At 40.8% G+C, this 27,805-nt stretch overlaps 1 protein-coding gene across 16 annotated transcripts in view; it reads left to right on the top strand.

Annotated features, from left to right (window-relative positions):
* Positions 1 to 27,805, top strand: part of mef2cb (myocyte enhancer factor 2cb) — a 67,333-nt gene that overhangs the window by 12,230 nt on the left and 27,298 nt on the right. For all 16 annotated transcript variants that reach the window (XM_037681097.1, XM_037681091.1, XM_037681095.1 and 13 more), the window contains exon 3: positions 20,276 to 20,496. In XM_037681097.1, coding sequence (XP_037537025.1) covers positions 20,443 to 20,496 — 54 coding nt within the window. In that variant the 5' untranslated portion in view covers positions 20,276 to 20,442. The remainder of the gene's footprint in view (positions 1 to 20,275; positions 20,497 to 27,805) is intronic.

Raw genomic sequence — 27,805 nt, 5'->3', positions numbered from 1 at the left:
GAGGATAAATATCAGATTGTTCTAGAAGTAAAATAAATATATAAATAAAAAAAACACAGCACACGTTCTTTTAATTTGAGCTTAACAACGGAGCAGCCAAATGTCTTTATTTAAATACATTTTATAGTCTGAAAATGATAGCCGCGTTTCTTTTTGAACTACCAGAATGAATGCATTATTTACAAAACACTTTTTTTTAAAAGATTTACATGATATATTAAAGTGGAAACACTTGCATGCAATGCATATATAAAATACTTTGACTTTTTGAAAAGTGTTATTCTTAGCGGGCAAAGTGTTCACAGCTGATCACCTTGATTTGTTTGTCTAAAGCCGACTGCAGGCGTTCACTCGGTGCTCGGCTGTGACTTCAGTTTGTAGGAAGAAACGTCCCTATTTGAAGTAAACACAACATTAAAGATTCATTTTTCACCTCTTAGCAGGATGTTGTGACCTGGTCGACATCCAAGTATTTTTTATTAATTTTTTTTTTTTTAGCTGTGGACTTCTTTATTTTTATTATTATTTTTTAAAATTTTCCCACATTATTTCACACCTGGCCTCCCCTCTGACTGTTGTCAATGAAGTTGTTCCGTGTGGCTCTCTGGCCTGTTGCTCTCTTGGGACTTAGCATTAGGTTAATCCGCTTAAAGGAAGGTGAGCACTCACATGTGGACCCACGATTACACACAGAGGACTCTGTCATCCGAGCTCTGTAATCTCTCAGACCCTTCGCAGACGCACACACATGCACGCGTGCTGTGAGCAAGCACACACCACTGCATAGACGAAACCCTGCATCTTCATACACACACACACACAGACACACACACACACACATCCTCAGTGGCTCAGCATCCTCACTATATGGCCTGCACTGCTTTTGTTTCTCTTATTCACTCTTGGTAAATCATTTGGGAGTTTGGACGCTGATTCACAAAACCAACAGTGACAACACACTCTTACCCTTTCTCACAGAGGGGGGGATTAGGAGGTCACGTGTCCCTCTGATTGGCCGGGGCATTGAGCCGATTGTCAGGTCACTTTGCTGTACACCAGGAGCTCAGCAGAGCTTTAGTTAAGTGAGAGGAGGGGACACGTTGTGTCCCACGCTGTGGGGTTTTGTGCTTAAAAAGTTTTCAAACGTGGAGTTAACTGCAGGCAGATATCTTCAAATTTAAACGTCAAACACGTTGCCCAAAAATATATATGATAAAGCCCATAAAGAACTTTAGAAATACATGATAATGAGAAATTTAACTTTTAAGTGGTGTAAAAGGTTTGCTCTAAGGAGGGTCCCACTCAGAGACATTACAACTACACAAAAGGCTCATTTTGAGATTCCTTCTTCATGGAAAACCTGATCTATGAAAACATTCTTAATGAAAACATCAAATGTATTTATGTTAAAGCAAATAGTTTAATAGCCCCTTTTTGCTGTGCTTTAAAGTTTTTCTTCCTTCACTAATAGTTTCAAATATTTTGGAAGGAGTTTGCAGAGTTTGCTCAGTTAAACACCAGTAAAACTTCTATTTGCAGATAGCCGCTTGGCGAGATCTGAAGGTAGATATTGAAGATCTGTAATTGGACTTCTATGCCCTTTGGCTCAAATGCAAAGGTAACGTGAGAGTCAAGTGTACACAAATATATTTAGGCTACTCTAGATTAGAAGAGTAATAACTTCAACTACTGAGAGTTACCTTTGTATGCTACGAGTTTAAAAAGCATTTTGTATTTTTTTCTTTACTTCAATAGAAGATAAAATTATGTCTTATAACAACTAAACAAAAAAAATTGTGGTCCTTGCAAGAGATTATAAAGTTTATTTTTTTTTCCTTTTTATGATATTTGCTGCCTTCGTTTTTGTTTTTAAGCATTTTATAACCTGTAATCAAAGTGCTGGGATAACTTCACCGCTTTAGTGTTTAGGTATTTAATTGTCCAAAATGTTCGAGGTGTTATTTATTTATTTATTTAATCCCAAATGATTTTTTTTCCCCCAAAGAGTTGCAGTTGCATCTAAAACTTTTAGAAAATGTCAATAATCTAGAATAAACAACCCAATCCTTGAGTGGTTTATGGCAGGTTGAATGCATATATTTGAATATGTCCTAGTTTTGCATGATAATGCAAAGTATTTTTTTCTGTCTCTATCTAGTAATTAGCAATGACGCTCAGTAACTTTCTGTGTGTGTTGTTAGTGTGTGTGTGGTGGGGGGTGTATGTTCGCTGGGGTGTTAAAGATCACAGAGGAATATATCAGCCTTTGATGTTTAATTGTATTGTAAAACACACTTTAGAATATTTCTGCATAAAGTAGACTTCTGGCTGCGCTGTGCTTTGTGTTCGCTGTTTTGTGCTTTGTGTGTTTGTCTGTCGGTGTGCGCCGTGTGTCTGGGAGAGTTGTGCACGTTGGATTTTCTGTCTTGTGTGCTTGTGTGAGGCTTTTTTTCCACACAGTTTCGCAGGATTGTTGATGGTGTATATTGAAATGAAGATGCATGTTGTTGTTGTTTTTTTTGTTTCTTTTTTTTCCCGCTCCTTTCTTCTCATGCTGATTTGATGTCTGGGATGATGGAGCAGTCTGGAGAACGGTGTCAATGTGAGGGGCTGATAAAGCAGACTCCGAAGAGCGATGAACATGAAACAGACAAAGACACACACACAGAGAGACATAGAAATGTGTTTTAGCTGGGACTAGTTGAAAACAGCAACAAAACGTTTGGCCTCTGATCAGGTTAGTCTTCTTGAATGAGTGATGCGTTCGTGATGTCATGCTTAGCACGCTGATCTAGATGAACAGGATGTCCTGCCTTCTTCATCCTGTTTCCTGTTTCCTGCCTGGCCTGTTGGTCATTATTACAGCAGCTGCCTGCTGGGTGGTCTGAGCTCAGCGGTGCTGACCACACAATCATATCATCAGCTGGAGCCCACCTAACGAGACACCCAGAACACCTCGCCATAGCTGAGGCCTGCACTCCGAAATATTTGGACAGTGAGAGAGTCTTGGGAGGCAAGACGTCTGGAGGAGTGCACGGAGCAGAGGACTTTGAATGATAAGTCAAAGAGAAACATTTAGAGTAGATCAGAGGTTGGACTTCTTTGTCTAAACACCGAATGGTTCGTATCAGGAGTTAAATGCCAAAAAACAAAATCTAATCAAAAGACGTTTAGGAATTTTCTTATTTATTTTGCCAGCTAGGCACCTTCTGTGATTGCTCATCACAATTTAAATATATTGTACCAGACAAAATTCAGTATTTCAGTTAAACAGCACACCTGCTCATAATGTCTTTATATACGTCAGAGTTGAGCTGAAATCATATTAAAGTGAATTTAAGAAGTTTGTTGGAGTGATCCTACACGTTCGCTTAGACATTTTCAGAAAGAGATATATCTCTCTTTGGTGTGGGACAAGTTTGGAGCACATCCAACAAAAAATTAAAAAAAAGAAGAAAAAAGGTGCAGAAAAAGAGAGAGAGGTGGAAAAAAAAAGTAGAAATGTCTTCCAGCAGCTGCAATTTATCTTTGTCACAACTCTAACATAGCCGAGTCATTCCGCATCAGAGTCCAGTGAGACGACACAGAGGTAGCTCTGTGCCGTGGCCTCACACAAGCTCAGATCCTTCAGAAAGTCCCGCCGCTCTGTCGGCTGCCACGATCCACGGCGCCGCTGTCGCCACTGCTCCACATCCACGCTGCTTCTGAGCTTCACGTTTGCTGCTCAGGTATTTTTAGCCGATCTTGTGTTCACACTGACTTCACAGGAAATTTACCAAGTCAGGCTTTTGTGTGACCGCCTTTGTCACGAAACAAAATAGCATTAAAATTTCAAATGACTGTCAGTGCTACCGGTGAATCTATTTGTTTTGGCTTTATAGCACAATAATGCAGTCAAACATAATGTTTTATTTTTAACCATAATTACAGATGTTCGCCTCCAAGGGGATTCTGCTGTAAAATAAATAAAGTTAAAGCTGTCAAGAAAAAGGAACTACTGGACAACTCATGCTCAGAGCTCACAGCTTAACCAGACAGTGCCCTGCCAAAGTCCACACAACTGTTCCTTTCCACTGTCATCTGTGCCATTCCCAGACCAAAGGCCAGCCTACTGAATAATGTGCAGAACGGGCCCGTTGTGACCGCATGCATCACTAAACTGAGCTAAAGACTCAAAAGATAGCAGGGTAGAGATGTACAGGGAAAGAATGAAGCTACGGCTACAAGAAAAAATTAAAAATAAATGAGATATTAATGGTGTTTAAGCTTTTCTACAAAGGGTGTAAGGATTCAAACTTAATTACCACAATAACATTCAGCAATATGAACATGCCCTGAGGGTGGAGACGAGTGAAGCAACGCCTACCACCCACACCTCCTTTTCTCTCTCTTGGTCATTTTTTTTTTTCTTTTTTCTCTTTAAACTTTTTTTTTTCAACTCCTCCTGCTCTGTGATGTATGGCTTTTTTTCCTACAGTGGCCCTTCCAAAGTGCAGCTCGTGATGTCATTAATTTTATTCATACTTTATGGATGTTCTGTCCGGGATATGTTAAAAAAAAAAAGAGAGAAAAAGAAAGAACCTAAGGAGGGAAGAGGCGAGAAAAGAGTGAGGAAGATGGAAAGAGAAAGAAGAGGAGAAGAGATGGCGTAGCGGAAGGAGATTTTCAGTGCAGTTGCATGTATAATGAATGAGGGGGCACTTTGTTTGAAACTCCAGTCCGCTGCTTCACTTCAAGGTTTGCTGGGCAGAGTGGGGCCTCGAGGTCTCACACCCGCCACTCGTTTCATCCTGCCAATAGATGCTTTCACCTGGCGCAGCAGTTCGACCCAGTGGAAAAACAAATATAACCTTTTTTTATGTATAGAAACACACAGAGTAGTGACAATGGAGTAGACTGGGTGGAAAGGGTGAGGACCTGGTGAGAGAGGAAAGAGGTGAGTTTGTATAACAGCCCCATTGCAACGGAGGCCAGACGATACTGAGGAGAATACTGGCACCTGGCCCGTACTTCCTAAATAGTGCTGGCTACAGAAATAGCTCAGCCTTCATATTGACTTTTGTCTTTTGTATACGTGTTTGTGTGTTTGTGTGTGTGGATTTGCATGTGTTGATGGAGCAACAACGATGGTTTCATTGTCTCGCGAAGACATTTTCATTTTCTACGATTTACTCACATGGGTATTTTTTTCTGTTTTCTGTGTGTTTGTGTGTGTTTTAAAGCACAAGGGAGTCCTTTCTTTTTTTTTTTTTTTGTCCTTATCATTATGGATAAAAATGGCCTCTGTCTTATTTTTGGCCCGGCGCTGGACTCGTGCTTTTATAAATAGCTGAGGAAGTGCGGGGGATACCTGTCGTGGCTCCAGCCTGCAAACAGCACAGTCCCAGTTCCTCCACGTCACATCCAGCCACTCTGGGCAATGACAGAGCACCCCAACCACCCCCCCACCCTGCTCTCAGGGACCAAGCTAAAGAAAACAGGATGGCATGCAGATTGAGGGTGTGAGAAAATCAGTCTCTGGAGTAAAACCCTGAAGGGCTTGGAGTTAAGCATGAGAAGCCTCAGCTGACTCTGTCACATTACATTTAGATTAAAAACTTAAGGCTTATTTATCTTCTGGGCAGCGTAGAAATCATAAGGAAGGATGCGGGAAAGCAAGATAAGGTCTTCAAAATGAGCATTTGGGGGGTTTCAAGTCATTATTTTTGTGTGTGGAGGTAACTGGTTGTTTTTTCTGTCTGCTGTCAACTGTGGACCTATGGATCCGTCTACGTCTCAGCAGTGCCAGTGGTAATTTACAGCCATTGTCTCACTTCTGAACATTCTTACCTTATTTAGGCTCATTATCTGAAGAGTTGTGATATGAAGGAATCATGTCCAAATTTGTCTTTATAATATCAATTTTAATTATATAAATGGATGAATGGTAAATGGGCTGTACTTATATAGCACCATTCTATCTTATCAATATACTCAAAGCGCTTTACAACACAATCTGTGCCCTCATTTACATTCATACAACACTCTAATATATCTATACAGAGAATAATCAATGCTTTATCACATTTATACACCAATGGGACACACATCGGAAGCAATGAGGGGTTCAGTGTCTTTCCCAGGGACACTTCAGCATGTGATTGCTGGTGGAATTGAACCCCCAACTTTCCAATTGGAGGACTACTGCTCTAACCAATCAGCCACAGCTGCTCATATAGAAGATTTTAAAACAACATATGATGACCAAATAGCTTTACAATTAGGACAAACAGCAAATCAACTAATCATCAATGAACCAACATTACCAAAATCAAATTTAAAGTACAACTAATGTGAAAAAAATAATTTAAACTCAACAAAATCCATTAGATCAATGAAAGTCTAATGTTGCGATTGAATCAAATTCCAAGGAAAAAGGATGTTTTCATAAAATAAATGTATGTGCAGTGTGTAAATAAAGAGATAGATTGCAAAAGCCGGATCTCCTTTAAGCTTTTATTTGGATTTTGGAACTCCTAAGAGAGTTAAGCAGAACACTTTGACTGGTAAGATGAAATCAAACCATTTAAAATGTTTAAAGAACTTAATTATATTTTTAAACCAATCTGGAAACTGGGAAAATGTTGGCAAATAGCTTCCTGGCCATTACGATACTCTTGGACTGACGAAATATTTAATAAAAATAGGCGTTAACAATGAGCTGTCTTATAACAGTTTAGCATTTGTATACTTTTAGTGTGGAAATGAATAAACCATGGTCAAACTCATTTTTATGGTTATAATAAGTGGCAGTATTGCTGATTAAGCCTGTTATCCCTTACTCCCTGACCATACTATCTAATTGTTGGAGCTACATTATCACCCTCAGATGCACTTTCATCTATAATTATTTCAAAAACAAGTGTCATCCCTGCTGCATCCAAGCCCCAAGACATTATTCACCATCTAAACGAGTGACACTCTGCATCTTGGCCCCTCACAATAGGGGCTCGATGATCATATTATGAGTAGGCCAGAAAATAAGAGTGAGTGTCTTTGCAAACCATTACTGCTCTTGATGGACTGTCTTTTTACACAGCAAACCAAGAGGGCTTTTTTTTTTCCTCTTCTTTTTTCATATGTGCTTTTCTCCCCACACTCTCTCTGTGCTGGGAATTGTGCCGCCTTTTATTAATGCGCTTTTGACAGCTTAATTTGATAAGCGGGCTACTTGTTAAAGAAACCACAGATTGTACTCAAAGTAAGAACATGCTTTCTCTTTTTTTTTTTTTTTTGTTCCCTTCCGTGTTCTTAAAATGCGAGCGCCACGATCTGTCGATGACCCAGTTCCGAGAGAGGGTCGAAAACACAGAAGAGTAACGCAAAATGCACAGAAAGAAAAGAGGATAAGGAGAGAGTAAAGAATAGGTACGAGAGGAGAGAGAGAGAACAAGACAAAGTGTCAAAGACTTATACATAAGAGAAAGCACTTGTGGGAACCTTTTTTCTCCCTTTTGCTTTCCTCTGAATCTTCCTTTGCACCAAGCGGCCTACCTTCTGGGGCGGCTCTTCCCTCTAGCCTAATCGGAAGAGAAACGCTGGGAACGATAGTAGGGATTAGCTTCCACTGCTCGCCAGTTCCCCTTGGTTAAGTACACGTGTAATGAGTTGTTTATTTGGGATAATGCACAGTAGGCACAGCAGAAGCCCAGAATTGCTCACCTCCCTCCTTCACTGCTTACACACACACACAGTCATATCTACTGTATGTGAATGGAGCAAACGTACAACAAAACCAGAAATATCCACAAACCATACATGGTGTGTGCACATTAACATGTGCAGTTCTGTGCACATTCCCACACACAGCTGTGATGCAGGTCACTTTGTGAGAAGAAAAATGTGCAGTTTCTAGTTAGGTGTGTGTGTCTGTTTGTGTGTGCATGTCGGTATGTGTGTTTGTGCTTGTGTCTGTTCTCAGGCCTACCACGGGTCAGAAGGCCGGGGATTTTTTCTCAGGGTGAGGAGAAGGGGAAAGAATTGAATGATATGAGAAAAAATGAAGGAGAGATGAGCCAAGAAGGAGGAGAAGAGATATGCTGTGCCCACTGCTTGTGTCCAGGACTCTTGTTGTCTGTGTGCATTCAACTTTGTGTCTATATGTGTATAAAGTGTGTGGAGAGGGGGCTGTTGCTCTGTGGATGGGACGTGCTTTGCTATCATTAGTGGGGGAACGGGGGTGTTGGGTAGGAGCGGGGCAGGCGAGGTTATGTGAACGGTGCAGCTGTGCTCGCAGCAGAGGGATTTGAGAGGAGGGATGCGGGGGGGACTCCAGGCAGCCAGGTCCTTCATTGACCACTAGTTTGCAAAGCAGCTGACAAGAAAAAATAAAATAAAATAAAAAGGAAAAAAAAAATTCAACTGTACATCGAACACAACTCTCACTGGCCCCTAGGTGCTGTGCTTCCACAGCCCTCTTCTTCACTCCTCCAGTTCAGGTTTTTATTTCCTAAATAGAAAAATAAATAAATAACGCTGCTTGATGGTAAGGATAAGAAAGCAAGAGAGAGGAAGAGGAGGGAAAGAAAACTATGATTTATACACAGCGCATTGTTTGCTTTTCTGCCCACTTGGGAGATTTTACTTTCTTTTTTTTTTCTTCTGATCGTTGCCCAGACAACTCTAATAATAATATTAATCATAATGAAGAACATTCAGGGGGTTTCCCCTACTCGATGCTCACAAAAAGAGTCTAAAACTGCTCACATTTGTTTAAAGATTCCTCCCCGCATGCCACATCTCCTTCACCAAAAAAGACCCGCATGGTGAAGGATGGCGAGGCATATACAAAAACCCCGAACCTGCTTGTCAACCCGTGTGATCAGTCGCTGCACAGAGACAAGGCAGAGGTGGCTGAGAGACGACAGAACACAGAATGGCATCGGCGTCGCGATGCTAATGCATTCAGCCTGCCACCGCATCCAACAACAAGGCAAAATATCACACGACTCACTTCACAAGATGTTCCTACAACAACAACATCAACAACAACAACAGACACATCGACGCGCGCGCGCACTCGCTCAGACGTACAGTAGCGCACACACACGCACGCACGCATGCAGAAACAACAACACGGTGCGTTTAAAAACCAACGACAAGGCAAGAGATTTTGAAAGCAAACAAACAAGTCAGAACGTAAGGAACTTGTCGCAGACTTTGTGACAGACAAATAAACGATAAGTGGGGGGAAAAAAATACGTATTGTTTTGTGAGAAAAAGAGTTAAATTGTGGTGGTGTGCTAGTAGTTTACATTTCAGGATGGAAATATAACTTAGAAAGACAACCAGTGGTTTGTCTGTGTGTATACAGGCTACGTAAAGTACAATGGGTGTTTAGCTAAAAATAGATGATGGTCAAAGAGCAGCAGCGGTGATACAGCACCCTTCACTTTGGCTACATCTTGACAGTCAAGGCACTGTGCCAAAGCTTGTAGATTCACAGCAGTAATTTAATATTTGTTTGCCTCTATTATTTCATTCTTCCTCTTCCTCCTCTGACTCTCTCTTGCTTATGAGGGTTAAGTAACAGTACGCTTTATCAGATTACTGGGTCTGAGGTCTCTTTTAAACCTCTCTTTGCCATCTTGATGTTGTGCAGCTGTGCAGACTCTTTAATCACACGCTATCTTTTTTCACTCACCCCTCTTCTCCTCTCCTCCCTTCTTCTTGTCGTCCCTCCTCCCCTAAACATATGTTAATTGGCTGCTTTCTGTGACAAATTACGAGCGCTCACTTTGATGAGGTCGGCTTGTGATGGTGCTGGGAGTGGAGTACAGTGGAACTGCCAGACCCTCACCAGTCCCCCCCCCCCCCCCCCCCGCTTTTAACCACTCCAAAAACGAGCGCGGCACCCAGCCGATGAGTAATGAGAGGCTTGGACTGGGTCTGGCCAGGCTTGAGTCTTAGTGGGGGCCACTCCCCTAAACAGAGGCTGATCTGTAGGTAACGTATGCTGCCACACGCCCTCCACACTGCGTACAACCTTTCGCCTCATGAAATCTGCCACCACCTCTCCTCTGGGAACTGTAACACACTGTGAGAGGAGAAAAGCTCAAGCTACATGTTGAAAAATATTCAGGAGTTTTCTTTCTGCCTTCTTACGTGTTTTATCGATTTTGCAATATCGGCAGTACAAGTATTTAATTGTGATTTTGAATTGCAATTTGTCAATCGATGCTGACAACATGTTTCAATTTTAGATTAGAATTAACTCATACTCTCATAAACCAGCTTTACCAGTGGAACAATCTCTATATAACAGTGAAACAATGCTCTATCAGTGCAATCATTTTGTGATAAAACAACCATTTTTTATTTTATTTTTTTTATCTGCCTCACTGTTTCTTTTCTCTTAGACTCTTCCTCTGTCTCTTATTCTCTTCGTATCTTCATTTCTCTGTCACAATCCCCCTCTCTCCCTGTGATCTAGGTTACTTGGTTTCCTAGTGGAGCAAGGGGACCAGAGGAGGAAAAAAAAGGAAAATCAGAAGGTCGAATCTATGAAGGACATCCTTGTTGAAGTGTGCAACCTTCTACTACTCTGCAAATTATACCCACACGCTGTGCATAGACTCAAAGCAGAGTTGCGGCTCTTGTTTCAACTCAGCAAAGACAGCAGCTAACACAAAGTATAATGTTGTTAGAGTGTCCCAGCAGAGAGAAAGTGCTCTATCTGCTTAAGTCGGTCAATAATAATAATAATAATAACAATAAATTATATATACTTATAGTGTTTTTATGGAACTCAAACCTGCTGAAGATGTGTGGCAGGAAAAAAAAAATAGTATCTTCCACAACTTCCTCATAAAGCTGACCGTTTGCACATGCTGACCGACTTACAACAAATAAAACCAAAAATGGGAAATCTGATACTTCTCATCAGCAAGAATATATAAAAAAAAAACAGCCCATAAGCAAGAATGAATTTTCATTACCAAGAAACCAACAGGCTTCCTCCGACCAAAGCGCCCTCAGATGTATTGTATATTCAAAAGAGTTGCAAAATCAAGCTGCGCAAGAAGAAGTACAGCAGGCACCTTGTGGTTGCATGAGGGTTAGCCATGTTAGCATTAGCCTGCGGGCCCTAATTGAGGCCAGGAGGGAGCATTTAATAATTGCTGTCACAAGATCAAATTTAATTCTTCTCTCTTCACAGCTACTACTGCTGTAGGGTAGAGTGAAACAAATTGTCATCAGAGAGTTCTAAATTAACAAAGCTTTTAATTAGGGTGATTAGAATGCTGTGGCAAAGAGAAGGAGTAAAGGATGGTGGTGGTGGAGTTGGGGGGGTGATGAAATCATCAGTTAATCGTCTAACTTGATGTATGTTGGTGATGCAGTGTACAGGGAAGAGTTACGCCTTTTCAGAATAAAACAATTCCATGTTTTATGCGCAGTACATCACCCAGCAAAGTTCAATCAGGTCCTCTGGATGATTTCTTTTCTGTTTTTTTCTTCTTCTTTTTTTAAAGACATTTCGTCCTTCATCCAAAGGACTTCATCAATCAATAGATGAAGGACCAAACGTCTCAAAAAAAAAAAAAAAAAAGAAAGAAATTGTCCAGATTAACTGATTGAACTTTCTTGGATTTTCTACCTGGATTAGTGCGCATGAACTTTGATGTTTTGAACAGCAATTCATCATATTTTGCTAAATGTGTTCCAATAAAACTGCTGTGCAAAAATTCCTACAGTATAACAAAGTTCTCAAAGTCCACATCTAAAAGAGATATTAACTATCAGAGCTGCTCCTTGAGATTTTTTTTAAATGTAACTACATAATGACATTCCAGCCAACGACTTTGTCGATTGTTGTTTGGAACCAACGTTGGCAAAAAAAAAAAAAAAAAAAAAAGTACTTTTTAAAAAATTTTCATCAATCAACTGATCAGAATTTGGACTCTTTTTTTTCTGGATATCTTAAAGAGACAGGGGCTGACACAAAGTATTAAAAAGGCCTTTTAGCAATTAATAGTAGAGTTGTTTTTTTTAAGCAGAATGTAGTAAACACTATTTGTCTCTTCAAGCTAACCTTGAATGGATTCAGGTATGATTGTAAAAACATAGAGTAGCTTCATAGAGTCATTTGGGGAAAAAATAAATTACCAGACTAAACTGTCATCATTATGGTCGACATTGTGGGTCTTTGAAATAGTGTTGCCAATACTTTTTATGTCAATCAAATTTCTCAAAGATGTGGTGGTCAGTGTCGGCAAGCACATGCCATGCATGTGGTCTTGGCTTCATTTTCAAACTTACGACACATACGTGCATGCACACATTTTCTGCTCTTCACCGTCTCTGGAGCGCCTTGCTAACATCCTGAGACATTGTCATGCCCGTCAGGGTATATAAATGGGTAAATATGTCATTGCTTTGTGTTCTTAGTGACGTGACCCATGGTTGTACTTGCGGAGGTGGGGTACAATTGCTGCATGAGTACGTTTAGTGTATTGGCTTATTGTTTGTTTGTTCTTTAAGCAGAAAACTACTTTTTCATCTCTGAGGAGACTATATATGTCTCTTTTCTTTGTGGTTATTTTTCCTTCCTGTTCCTTTAGTGTCAGGTGCTGGCTAACACCTGGATCCACATGCCGGACAGAGCAACATGTGGATCGAGACAGTGGTTCACAGTGACTGTAAAGTGAGATAAAATGAGGGAGCAACAAAAGGAAGAAGTGAAAGAAACTGTGGCAGTGTTGTTAAAGTGAAACTTGGTGAAGTTATTTGTGTTTAAACATCAGATGTGTGTATCACCACAATCAGCACTACTTCCATATTCAAAGCCATTTCAAAACTTCTCTTTTTGGTTCTGTCTGTCACTCAGGTTTCACCTTGATCTTTGTCACCTCTTCTAAAGTTTTTAGCATTTTTTCTCTTACTATCATAATTTCTATATCTGCTTTATACTTGAATATTTTGCCTCTCTGTACGTTCTTGCCATGGAAAGACTGAATGTGCTGAACGGTGATTCATTCCAGTCTTTCCGGGCCTTTTCAAATTGTAGCTAGCATTCGCTTCTTCTTTTCCTCCTCTTCTCCTTTTTTGGTACTACTTTTTTCCCCACTTTGGCAAAGGAGTGTTTATGTATTTGTGGTCATCTGAGTTTATTTATTTATTGCTCATGGTTATAAGTCACTGTCACAACAAAACGCTGCCGGCAACGGAGAGAGAATTCATTTTGAACCACTGCAGCTTCTCTTTCTCCACGTCCCTGTTTGTTTTAACATCTTCTTGCTTTCATGTGTGGCCTTTTGCTCGTCTGCCTTTGACCTGGCAACTGCAGTTTTACAGCTCTTGGCATGCTTTCAAAGCAGGGAGGGGGGCTTGACGCATTATGTCAAGTCATTTTGTCCTTGGGGAAGTCAGCACCGGGTTATGGAAAGATGGCTTTCACCTGTCTCCATGCTGGCTCTGACGGATGGCTACCTATCTGTGTTGCCTCTGTGACGGCCCAAGGCCTGTGTTTCCTGGTGCTGAGTGAAAGTTACAGCTGCCCAAACCAAGAGCAGACCTCTGGACTCTTCACCCCCTCTCACCATGTTTACATGCTACAAAGGTGTGGGCAAAAGTCTTTGTGCTTAGGTCAACATCTAACTGCACGCACAAGCCTTAGGGAAATTATGTACATTATGAAAATAAGACTATATTTTTATTGAAACTTTATACGCTGTGTTCTCTGTTTAAATTTGTACATGAAAATTAAATAGTTTTCATTCACATAAGTTGTAATCCTTGAAATAAAAAAATGCTTAATATACATATAAAGTGATAATAAATGTAAACAAAAATAAACCTAAACGTTGCAGTTTTCATGAAAATTAAATGTGAAAATTTATTAAGAAAATGAAATACAATATAAAACTAATATTGTGTGTGTATTGTCATCATTGTATGTTCGCATACAATGGCAAAATTGGCTCTCTGCATTTAACCCATCCATCACCAGGTGGAGCATTGGGCAGCTATTGGAAGTGCTCGGGGAGCAACTGGGGATAAGGTTTCCTGTTCAGAGACACCACAAGATGTACAATGACCGGGGATCAAACCCAGGACCTTTGAGTCCCGAGTCGGCTGCCTTGCCCCTACACCATCTCCCATTGTTAATTTTAAAATGGACAATATGTGTGTTTTATTTACTTTATTTCTTTGCTTTTTACCTATAGCGGTGTAGTTGAGTTTAGTTTTATGTTGTGATCTGCAACTTTTACAGCTGATGCCTTTAATTGCTATGCTGTTAACTGTGAAATATTTATCTTTATAATAAAATAAAAAATATTCTACAGCCCTTTCCACAGATTTAGACCAAACCACACTGAAAAAAAAAAAAAAAAAAAAAAAAAAACGTATAACTTATATTTAAAAGACTTCATTAAGGTTATGTATGCTTGAGTATGTAAACTTTTATTTGCTAATACATAAATGATTTTAGTGTGATCTCATAACCACATAAAAATAATCTAGATAAATAATTTAAAGAACAAAAAGTACAACCAGAAATATTTTATATTCTTGAAGTGGATTTCTTCTATATCGTTATCACTGATGGAGACAAAATGAGAGAGTGGCAGTTTGAAATTGATTGCCAATTTTGTAGACTAATTGAAGGAAGGAAACACCTTTAGCACCTTTGATTGTCTCTATCTGCTGTGGTCACATCCTTCTACAGAGCAGTGCGTTTCCTGTATTCAGTCCTCTAAGACCAGGGGAAGAAACTGCTGGATTGAAGGACAAGAGGGGAAACACTGCTGACAAAATCACATCAGCATGAAAATCAATTAAGTTCAAATTTCAAGTTAAAACAAATGTTTTAAACATGGTTTGATTGGGAATTCAGAGAAAATCTAGTGGCACTCACGGTTGAGCTGCTGCTTATAACGGCAAATTTAGTTCCATAACGTCAATCACTGTTATGAGTGCTTGACAGAATGTATGAAACGTGTGCCAACCACAGGCTATTGGCTCACTTTTCTCCTTATCAATAGACAGGTGTCTCAGTTCTAGGGCAAACAGAGATTGAAAATAGAATATATGTGAAACCTTCTCTGTCTCACTAATGATCCAACTAAACCGTGATTTAATAGAGAAAGACAGGTGAAGACATATCCTCCAACACACACATACACACACACACACACACATTTCACAGCCTCTACAATTCAAGCTGAGCTAGAAACACACTGGGAAAAAAAGGAATGAACATATTATAAGATGATCCACCTCTAACGCTTTAATCCCCAGATGTACATGTTGCTAATCTCTTTAGCTGCTAACATGTTAAATTAGCACTAATATCTGCCGAGATTCAGATTCATAGATGCCCACCTACGTGTGGGCTACCGCCCAGGTTCAGGTCACTCTTCTCCCCCCTGTGCTCAGAAAAGATACTGAAATGAGGGATGTGGGTGGTGGGGGATGAGAAAAGTAACAGTGATAGCCATTCGTCACCCTGCCTATCTCCCCCTGACAGATGGAGAGTGTGGCATGCCACATAGAGGAGTCACTGCCTGTAATGACATTAGAGACACAATGAGACCTGGTACATATTTTTCTGTTCCATCCTGATCGACCATTGACTTGCTCCTTTGCTCAATCCTTCCCTCAATCCTTCCCTTCCCCTCATTTGTGCTGGTATACTTTATCTCCCTCCACCCTTACCAGAGATAAAGCTGCAGTGTACCACTAATTCCAAATCAGAAGAATAAACATACACAAATTCATTCATGCACAGCAAACATGCTCGTAGCTGAAACACACAAAATATCATTCAAAGAATTTATAAAATTAAAGTAAAGAAATGTATTCAGATAACTATTTTAAAACGTGTTATCCTCCTCCGGAAGGAAACGGTAGTTTGTCCTAAGAAAAAGGGGTTGATTCAATGTACCGTACAACTCATTAAAAGTTACCTGAAGTAGTTTAAATTTGTCTTTGCCGCATATATTTTGATGATGATGCAGGTAAACACTGTGTAAAACTTTGGTCAGAAGTTTCCAAGGTGTTCATTTTAAATTTAAGATCTTATGACTGCAAAAGTCATAGCTCCACTTAATAGTTTTACTACCATCAAGCTATTCAGTGACTCGTTGTCTACCAAGAACAATGAACATCAAGCGAGAGTGCCCTTCCATCAGTACTGAGATATTCTTGTGCACACAAAAAATAAAAAGTAAAATCAGAGTTGAAGTGACTCCCCTGGATAAGGATTTACAAAGATGCAAACTACATCAGAAAAAGTACTTTACACAGCACAGCGGCCATTCGATTGCAACACTGTAAAGCTCAGACATTTATTTTTGAAACTATATGAACCGTTTTAGATACACAAACATGCCCTGTGACCAAATGTGTTACAGATGTACCTTGTATCGTTGAGGTGGAGTAAAAACACGGCCATTTCTGTTATGATAAATGACCTTCCCCAATTTGCTCTAACATCTAGAATTAGGGCCTGGAAGTGCAGGATCAGCGAGAATTCAGCATGCAGTACACATTTAGAGGAGTGGTTCTTTGATTCTGAAAATCTTCCTGTTCTTTCTCAAAATTCAGACATTATCTCAGCAAATAACTGTTCACAACTTTTTTCTTGGATTAGGGCTGTCGTACATTTCTTGTCATGTCTATTTTCCTCATTCACAAACACAGCTCAGCAGCAGTCTTTCAAAATGATGAATAAGTTGTTCATGACACAGAGTTCAAGTTCCTCCTTTTCTACTGTCCACTTCATTTAAAGGACATGTCTTCAGTTTATGTCCTTTATATTAAAACCACATCAGTGTAAAGCACCCTACAAACATCAATTACGATGTGAAAAAGCACCGTGTGGTGTATATTAGTTTTTAGTGACTAAACACTTGGGAGAGAGGCGACCTAGAATCAAGCCTTGTGGTGCTCTGTGCGTATATGTTCTCATTGTCCTCTCAGCTTCACTTCTGAGACATGGAGAGAAAATGCTCATTAGATCTATGTGCTGAATCTCTACTCCCTCCCTATTCCCCCCCACCAGTCTTCATCTCTCCCCCTCTTTCTCCATCCGTCTGCTTAACAGATGGGAGGGTCGTGGGTACAGCTTTTCCCCCCTCCCCCTGGACAGGCACGGTGCCTGTTCAAAAAGATCCCTCTTTATGCTTCACTCCATTTCCTTTTTCCTCACTCAATTTCTCTGTTTTCCTCTCACCGCTCTTCTTGCTTTTCATTGTCACCTCTCCAACTCGACGCTAGAAGATGTAAAACAAGCAGAGCAACTGTTGTCCTTCTGTCTGCTTGGTGCTAGTGTGACCTTTGACCTCACCATGCTGGTCCCCTTCCAGTACCAGGCCAGTGTTAATATAGGCATACCCTTAGTCAAAGTCCACAGAATAGATAAAAAGTCTGTTCTCCACATTTATTTATTTTTCTGTTTTCACATTTCCTTTCGTTACTTTCTCTACCTTATTTGCCCCGATTGGGTCAAATATCATTGTAGGTGGCCCGCAAAAATAAAATAAAATAAAACAATCCAGTTGGGAATTAAAGTGCTACAACACTTGAGTGAGTTCAGTAAGCATTGCTTGTTTCCTGCAGTTCCCACCCGTTTTCAGTCTTGGCGTCATGAGGCTAAATTGGATTTAGTGAGTCAGTGGTAATCTGTTAAGTTAAATGATGCTCTATCCACCATACGAGTAGGAAAGGGAAAGGAGCCCGGTGAGGAGGTGGGCACCCACTTATTAACCAGAAGCTGTCTGGCTCTCATATGGGACGGGGGCGGGTGTGAGGAAAAGTGGTGGGGGGAGCTGGTGGCAAGAGAAAGAAGAGGGGAGAGGAGAGGGGATGGAAGGAAGGCAACGTGCCCTGTTGTGTAGGAGGTAGACGAGGCACAGATGAAAAGGCATGAGGGGAGCTGGCTGAGCCGGTGGAGGCATCAATACGGGGCTAAGTGGCAGCAGAACCTCACCTCGGGGAGCGCTGGCTAGTGCTGTGAGCCAAAACCTGGGATTAAATGTTCAGGACACAGGCTTAATCTCAGTGTTAACGTTACGTAAGGCCTAAGGTGTTACCCCAGCGGGTGTTGACATCAGCTCTGCTTAGTGAGCTGCAGGATGAACAAGGAGGAGGTGGAGGCCAGCAGGCAGGGATCATGGAGGTAATGCCTCCTCATTTGGAGCAATGCCCAGGCTGGGTAGTGTTGAGTACAAAGACTGGGAGGGGGATGATGCTGTCAGCTTGTGATTGAGGTACACCGGCTTGATTGATATCCTTGTCTGGCTGTCTTGTGCCAAGCGCCTTAGTGCCGGCTTGTAATCCTGGTTTGTCTGACAACATCCTTTTTTGTTTTGTACCAGAGGGCAGCTCTTTGTTTTTCTGTCTATGGATGGGTGTGTTTGCGCAGAGCAATGCTAAAGTGTTTTGGATAGTCACTTCAGAACTGCCACAGTGTTATTTTAGATCTTGTTATTGTGATGGAGCAATCTGATTGTTGTTCTAAGTGCCAAACAAAGACTTTATGCTCGCATTTTGGTTTTTTGCATAGGTGGGTGTATTCCAAATCATCATCTCAGGAAATCTTTTGATTGACTGTATTGTCTCGCATAGTTTCTCTTTTCAAGTCATGGAAGTTTGAGGGAAAATATTAAATTATTTTTCATTTGAACTCTTAAGGGACTCCTAATTGTGGTGTTTTATGTCTAAATAAGCCAAACATCAGTGCACTGCAAATTGTGATAGAGTTTTATAAAAAGGTCAAAAAAGTATTTTCTGTTGCACATGGAAAAATCTACTGTCATGTGCTGTTGCCACAGGCCTCGGTCTGTCAGTAGGAGCCACAGCATCCCTGGATGTCGCTATTACAAGCTTTCATTATCAATGTCCTACTCCATAGCACAAAAAGGTCAAGTGCACAGCAACACACCACAACTAAGAGATTTAGATCTTCCCAGTGCTTCCTCCTACTTATTAAATACATGTGTTCAACTTAGAAGAGGACGGAAAAAACAGAAAGAATGTGCATTATAATGTGCAAGTACATGTATGGGAATATGCAAAGGAGAGAATATGAGAGAGTGAGGAAAAGAGCAAGGGTGTCTGAGAAAAGAGAGACAGAGAGTGATAGAGAGAGAGACTGAGACTGACATGTCTTTTGGTGAAGTGGTGTCGTCTTCCACATCAATGTCTGATGCTTGTGCTGCCAGGTGCCGGAAATGTGGTTCAGAAAGGAGAGAAGAGAGAAGAAGGGGAAAGCAGAGAAAAAAGAACAGGGTAGATGGAGTTTTTTTTTTTTTTTTTTTTTATGTGACGGCGCTGACAGCTCCCCTGCATTGCACTGAGCTTAAATAATGGGATGCTCATTTGCATAACGAGGGACGTTATCACCTCTACTGTCAAAAGAAAACACAACAACAGTTCTTCTGCTCCTCCCTGAGATAGATTGGGTTGGCCTACTTTAGCACTCTAGAGAGAGATGCACTGGAGCTCCAGCTTAGCCAAGCTCACACAAAAGTGCACACACACATATGTACACATGCATGCATGCACATGGATGGCCACTCAAACTTTCTCGAGTGCAGCTTTCTTCTTCACACATGCAGTCCAGCAATATCAGCTGCTGGGCTCCACCTGTGAAGCACATCTGTACCCTCATCTGTGCACTAACACAAGCACAGTTGTTCACTATTCCTCAAATGCTCCAAACTTTCCAGTATTTTTAAAAGCACACTCTTGAAACTGTTTAAGTCCATTATTTTCTTATGGCTTTGTTTGCCAGAACATGATAAAACTGAGGTTAGTATTACACATTTTATTCCTCAGGTCACATCTGCCTTTTTGGTCATGGGTTGCTAACAAAATGGGGGGAAAAAGTTGGTGGTTGGCAGTTCCAATGTCAATACAGTGCTGCTTCAAGGGAAAAAACAAAATGTATTTCTCTGTGTGGAAGGTAATGTTACAGTGTTGGTGATTAGAGCGTTTAAGGTAGCGGCACATCCAAAACACTGTCAAAGAACGAGGCAAGATCCTGACAGCGCTGTCTCCTCTCATAGAAGGTGCCTTGAAAAGAAAAATGCAAAAACTGATTTGCATGATATCGACAGTGAAAAACACAGTGGTTCTCGCATAGTTGTTGACAGATTCTTTGTCTTTCTTCACCCTCCCTTGTGGCTGCCATGATGCCACTTTTATATATTTTTTTTCACTCACTATTTTGCCATATTTCATTTCATTTAACGCTTATTCTCTCCAACCCCTCCCTTCTTTCTTGCAGGTACAGATGCTGGAATCTTTGAGCTGACTGAAACAAATAGAAAGCAGAGAAAAGAAAGAGATATAAAGGAAGAGAAGAAGAGAAAGAAGAGACAGAAGAGGAAAGAAGCAAGAGAAGAAAGGTTCGAGTTCTTTGAGAAAGAGGAGAGAAAGAAAGAGACGGGGACGATGGGGAGGAAAAAGATTCAGATCACGCGGATTATGGATGAACGCAACAGACAGGTACGTCCCTGGGGGGGTAGGAGGATGGATGAGTATGAGAATGAGGGGGAGAGAAAGGCTGGAGGAGGGAGCAAGGAGAAACACCCTACACCCCAGCATAGCCCTCAACAATGAAGGTCTTCAGGGAGTCTGGGCAATATGTGAACCGAGGATCCGAAGAGAGCATGAAGGAAAAGCACAGATATTGGTTTTAATGAAAGGGTTGAAGTAGTCGACTTGTTTGTGTTCAGACTAACAAACCAGCATGAGCACATCAAGAACATATTTCACCCTTTAAAGTGTTCTGAGGACATTTGTACTTTTTAAAAATTATTTTAGCATTACTGTGTTGTCAGATGGACGCAGCCTACACGCAGCTGAGGCACCCTTCACACACCCGGGGCCCTCACACTACGCCACCTTGTGCCAGTGGAAGATTACCAAGAAGAGGGTGGTAGCACCAGAAAAGCAGGATGGAGCCAAATACAAACAAACAGAAACTAGATGGTCAAGTGTGACACAAACAAGAGCAGCAAATGCTGAAGTCATTTTTTTTTTTTTTTTCCTTAAAGCAAATCAGCAACTAGAACTGTAGCTTAGTGGATGAAAAGTGATTTATTTTCTATTTAAGAAATCTATGGTATATTTGAACAAACAAACAGATCTGAGAAAAATTCCTTGTGAGAGCTGTTTTCAACAACAGCTGGCATCACTTGAGAGACACATAATAAACAGTGGATGGGGAGATTTGAGTAGACCCTACCGTCTGTGACAGGAAATAGATAGAGACAGAGCTCTCCTAGTGCCCTTGAGGCCTACAATCGATCACTTCCTGTGGCATGGTTGACCACTGACACTTTGTCAGCTTCCTGGCAGCCCAATTGGATCCATACGCTGCTAACGTGGCCCCTGGATCACAGGTCAAACACGTACACAGACCCATTTCGAAGCATCTTTATCGTCTGACATCGACAGCGATTCCCACCGTTCGTTTCAAAGGGGCCACTTCATCAAATGCAGTAATTTGTGACGGTAGTTAAGACACATTCAGAAGCTCATTGCACTTCATTAGAAGAGTTAATTTAAAATAAAATAAAAAAATGAGTGTGAAAAAAAATAGTGCACCTGAACTTTAAAATGGAGAACAGTCTTCATGTTATTACAATTTTACTGTGAGTTCACCTCAGAAACAGGGTTCATTTAAGGTAACTGAACAACCAAAACTGACGGAAGTGTTTTCATGTAAAGTAAAAAATGCAGACAGGATGTTAGAGTATTTGATCATACTCCAAAATATTTTGCTATAAAGAAGCAGGCAGATAAAGAGACAGGACAGGAGTAAGAGGAGGTCACAGGAATGTTGCACAACGATCATGTTGCCGCAGCAGCCACTTTCCTCACTGTTATTTCAGGTCCTCACCCTCATTCCACCTTAGACTGGGCCTGTAAGCTGCACCCAGCCTTCTGACTCCAGAGAAGGAGGGAAAGAGGGAGACAGGAAGAACACCTGAGGGGAATCGATGCTTGAGATATCTGGGCTTTACTTACAGGGGGAGAGGAGGAAGGAGAGGAAACCTAACACAGCAGAGAAAAGATTCACAGAAAGAAAAATCAATACTTCACTGGACTTTGTTGTTTTCATTTAGGAAATAATGGATTAATCACGTAGCTGTTTGGTTGGAAAAACAAATCTTCATGACATGATATCATTAAGTCATGTGGAAAGCACCACACGCTTGAGTTGGCTGTCATGCAACCGTCAGCCTACAAAGAAGTGACATCATTTTGTTTTGAGGAGGCGGACATCACAAGATGGGGGGCAAAGACAGAAACTTAAATTTTCTTCTTTAAAGAGAAAAGTAAAAAAAAACAAAAACGGAAGCTTTGCCTTTTTGCATGTTTTCACTTCCTTTTTGAGGGAACGTTCCAGGCCCAAACCAAATAAACATCAGAGACTCTGTTGCCTTCTGCCCCACATTCTCCACATACTTTAACTCATTCATATATCATAAACGCTCAAAGTGTCTCTGTGTGACACAGATACTTTTGGTGAATTTGTCAAAGTATACAGAATATAAACCAAAGTCGTTAGAGGTAATATAATATATAATATATTCAGCAAAAGCTGAAAAAAAAATGGTACAGTCATGATTCATTCAAAAATATACTGGAGCATTTGTCTCCATAATGCAGGCCTCTTCGGAGTGGCACCACTCTGCGCAGCTGTCAACGCTACCTTGCCACCTACAGTGCAATACTGCATCCCCTCCCCTGCGCTCCCTTTCAGCAGCAACATCACACTGGGCGCAGGGCCTGGCTCGCTCTGGGCGGCCACTTTGGACCGCCACTCCCAGGCCCCGAAACACTTCCCCAGAGCAGTGGCAGAAGGGCTAGGCCTCCCTGGCGTTGACTGGCTGCCCGGAGCTCTGGACAGTGGGCAGCAGTGTGTGAACCCTGGCTCCAAGCCGCCTGACCACTCATACCCTCTCCCTGCCCTGGGCACATGAAAGAGCCCCCTGTGTCATAAACTCATGGGCTGTACACAGAGCAGACTCTCTTGATCCTGCTCACACATGCAGGCAGAAAGGCAGGCACACAGTATAAAATACAAGCACAGGTGTGTGACATAGATTATTCGATCGCATACATATTTCGGATGGTTCATTTAATGTTTTTGTTTATGCCAGATTTACAAACAAATGCTTGTATTCACATGCAGACATCTACAACACGTCTTTCTCTGTAGAGCCCGTCTCTAGGATCCACTAATTTGCTGCAATTGGCTCTAATTAGTGTTACCTCTCTTGCCAGAACACACAGTGGGCTTAATTTAGGGTGACTTGCTTGTGTGTATTTTTTTGCGTGTGTGTGTCATTGTGGGCTCCACCGGGAAGGGACCCAGGGTCAAAGGTTAAACATGGGTCGGGTCATCGGTGGCAGGAAGTAAAAAAAACACATGATCTCCCAGCTCTCGCAAACAACAAGTCATCCAAACATGCCGCTTTTCTTTCTTTTCTGGTGGTACGTTTAAAAAATAAATAAATTTAATGTCCTCCCGGCATAATCTTTGCCTCTCCCCTAACCACATTAGATGCAGCGCTCATGCTGAAATAAAGGCTCTTTTTGTTTCAGCGGCATTCTTCCCTCCAATCAACAGCACTGGGGTGAGAAAATGTGTGAGAAAAATTAACAGCAGGAAAATAATGAGGCCCACAGGGTAGCTCCTCACCCCTGAACCCCTCCTCTAATTCCCTGTTTTTATACCTTCCACTATCTCCTTCTCTTACCACAGCGAGCGGCACACCTTTCTGTCATATGTTCAGCACTACAGGATCTCACCTGAGAAAGGCTCGCCAAGCTCTCACTCTCTGTGTTTTTATTATTATTCACATCATTTTTCAGCAACTTTTTTTTTTCTTTGAGTTTGAATCTATTCCACTCAGTCACTGTTTTCCTATTTGTCTTACTCTTAATAGTTTGTCTAGTTGTTTGTATTTTTTTAAAGCTGCTTTTAATAAATCAAATGTTTATTTTTCCAATTATAATTTTGATATTTTTTTTTAAAATTTATTTCAATAAACAACTTTTTTTTTTTTGGTTTAAACAAATGACCTGTAAAAATATTATTTAATAATAGTAATTTAGCTCAATTTCTTTCAACAGATATGCAATAAAAGTGGTTGCAGGTAAAATGCTATAAGCAGTTAAAGATAAACTGATATGAAGTAAAATATAAAGTAATGCACAACCACCGCTTTATTGCCACAGCAAAAGTTTATCCTCCTTTTATAAATGACAGGAAAGTTATTTCTGTTGTTCCGACCACTAACTTGAGCCTTAAAATGTAACATCCACTTTTTTTAGTCCTTTTTTTTTTTTTTTTTCATTTGCGGTTCTCTCTGTGTAAACAGGAACATACAGAGGGTCTCATCCATTTCAGAGCTGAACTGAAACATAATTAGTAGCTCTGGTTAGAACAATCTAAACAGACGTGCATTTTAAGGCCTGTAACTAAAACTGGCAAATTTGAAAAATGTCATTCTGTCCGTTTGACAAGTTTTACTAAACACTTTTCTTGGAATCCAGACACTGAATCGAGAATTGGTTGCTGCTGCCTCCTGTTCTTACCATGCATCAGTAGAAAAAAGGATGATAAGTGGGGGTTTAAAGGGAATAAAAGCAAATAATATGCTAGAGGTGGGACAAAACCTCTTTTGTCATAATGCCTCTCTTAACTGCCTCTTTGGCTGCGATGCAGAGTTCACACCAAGGTCTCGGGCTCCACTCATTCCTTTTGCGTAAGCCCATGTCTTCCTGCTTTGCTTTGACAATAGGATAAGTGTTTGTCTTGAGACACACAATGCTTCTCAATAGGTGAATGACATCTATGTGTGTGTGTGTGTGTCTATGTGTCCTCGTACAGCCATGTTTGGTTTACTTAGCAGCAGTTTTTTGGTGCCTGTCTCTCCACTCCTCCTCTTCCTTCACCTCCTCCTCCCCCAGGGAAGCAGGCAGGAGGTGGGAAGCAGAAGCGAAGCCATTGTGAAGGGGAAGCCACTGGCCTCTTCCTGTTATGAGAGGAAATGCATACAAATGTGCTTCCTGTGCGTCCCACCCCCCCCTCTTCTTCCCCTCCCTGTCTGTCTTTCTTTCTTTCTTTCTTTCACCCTCGTGGTACAGAGTCAGCCTCTATCACTCCCTTCTCTGTGCCTTTCTAAGCGTTTCTGTCCTTGCTCATAAGAGAAAAATGTGACACGTCAATAATGTAAGAAAATAAAAATTTTAAAAGAGGTGATTTCATTTATTTTTCTTGTTATATTTCTTAGTATTTTTGTTGTCTTGTTGCCTTTTTGGTCAGTTTTGAGAAGTGTGTGTCTGAATGTATTTGCGTGGGCTTCTGTGTTGAACTGCATGTGTCGGGCGCTCCGCTGGGAAAAGGTTGTGGAGGAGGATAGGGGTCAACACATAAGTTGTGTGTTGTTGTGAGACGGTTGTTCACCCTTGTAAATTGGTGCTCAAAATATCTCTTGGTAATTTGCCTTTACAAAATATGTGGTTGTGAGATAATTAACGTTTGGATTTTAGTTTGCAATCATTTTATTATTAACTATCCTTTTGGAGTTCTACTTCACTCATAAAAGTCAATATGCATCAGAGATGGACAAAAACAAAGCCCTGAAGTTTTTACTTTGTTTTTGTCAATGTTCAATATTTGTGCAAATAGTTTTCACATGTTATTTACCAATGTAGTGTGAAAAACCACAGCCGGGTTCACACTCATACTTACATTGGGCAAATTTACCAACACACACACAGTCAGGCTGTCCGATATTAACGACGTTGTGTGTTGATTAGCATTTGTTAACTATAAGGTCAATGAGTGCACCCACAACATATGTGGGGTTTGCATCAGTTTATTATTATAGTTTAACTCATTCTGAAGCTCAGGCAACATCATCTCAATCTAGAGTCAAATTAAAATTATAGGTTAAATTTAGAAAATGTAAATTAACACATTTATTTTTTGTCTTTAATGTCTACACTTTTTTTTTTTAGAAATAGTTACTTTTTGAAATCAAATTGTTACTCGATTACCTGCTCCTGTTATATTGTCGTATATAAATATTTATAAATATGTGTGTGTGTGTGTGGGGGGGGGGGGGGTGAAATTGATTCAGAGCACTAGTTATAAACTTTAACAAGACTGTGAATGAGTTTTTGTTAGGGTTTAAGACTCGAACAGTAACGAGTAGGCTAGCAGGTTAGCATCATGAGACCAATAATTATCTTTGATTGGTGACATTGAGAACTGAAAATAAAAATTATATAGGTGAGATGTTATAAAAGTTAACACATCCCACACAAAGTACTAAACAAGCCATTTGTCGTCTATGTAGCATTCACGTATAAGCCAACCGTCTTTTTTATTAAAGAAGCGTGTTCTCGTTCAAGCTAGCATGCGCTCCATTGCCGCCTGTGTGAATATGGAGGTGCGTTTAAAGTACGCGTGTTGGAGGTAGCAGGTTGAACGTGTCAGGTTGGGATACGGAGGTGTGGTGTGATATCTGCTGTATGTAGCTGTTGTTGTTCGGTCAGTTAAGGCTTTTTCACCATCACACTCATTCTCTTCCTGTGGTGCTGTTAAAGTCAGTCTATGTGTGAATTATAATACGTGGGAAAAGCATGTGCGCAGTTTTGCATTTCAAGTGTGAGGCTCAAGGCAACTTTGATTGGATTCTGGTCTTCTTTTCACCGATGAAATGAGAAATAAGATTAACAATGTCCAGATGGTTTGTTACACAAATGTGTGTATTTTGATGTCCACGTTGTCCAATCATTAGGAGTCTTTTAGCTAGCATGTGAAGCTCTTTTTGAGACGATAGGGGCTGTGGGACTCTTAGATTGCGCCACGTGCCACCTTTTGAAACGTTAATGGCCCCAGCAGCACACAGTAAGTGACGGAGTGAGCGGTTGATAACAGAGCTGGGGCGGCAGCTAGCTGTGTCCTGTGTCTGCCCCTTGCATTAAACCATCAGTGGAAGACAACACTCTACATTTCCTGTTCCCAAATCCTCTATTTTGACCTTATGTTCAACTATCCTGTTGTCTTTTTGGATTGGCTAATGCACAACTTGTATTATAGCCCCAATCCCAGAGGGCTGCTAAAACTCCAACCCATATCATGTGCTAGTATTTCACTTGAAAGTGATGCAATAGAGTGGGTTGAAAATAAAAATTAATCACATTGTCACAAAATGAGTTTTAATCTTTCACTGTAGGGATGAGGCTTTTTTTCCTCACACTTCTCTATGACTGTGTAAATGTCACCATGGTATTTAGAGCCCAGGGGAGCAATTTCTTCTTATGTTGTCAGTGAATCAGATGAATATACTCAGGTACACGACCCAACGCTGCACATACAAGTCTGTCAGGCGTTAGAACACTGTCCACAGTTTTGGTTTATGCCCATCGTCTGACAGATAGTTGTGATGTCATCGCTCCGCATGATGCTGTCACTCCAAAAACGTTTGCAGGTGAAAGCGATTAGTGCAAGGTTTTCTTCACTCTTAGTTAAAAGGGAGAAAGATGGAAAGAAAAACGGGAAGCGTTTGTTACTTGGTTTTCTCGATGCATCCTGGGATATATGATTTCAGGAAATCCAAAACTATTGACATCTTTCAAAGCCTATATTCAATTACAGATATAAAGAAAAAACAGCAGCGCATTAAAGATAAATGCCAAAATCCATTCACAACCTAGATCAACCACAAACAGCTTTTCTTTCAAGGCTTATAATGAAAATCTCTTTATATTCACAGTAATAGTTTCT

The sequence above is a fragment of the Nematolebias whitei genome, chromosome 8 (assembly GCF_014905685.2).
Source record: "Nematolebias whitei isolate Nwh7 chromosome 8, NemWhi1, whole genome shotgun sequence".
NCBI lineage: Eukaryota > Metazoa > Chordata > Actinopteri > Cyprinodontiformes > Rivulidae > Nematolebias > Nematolebias whitei.
Note: the sequence above shows the minus strand (reverse complement) of the source record. Positions and strands in the feature narration are given on the sequence as shown.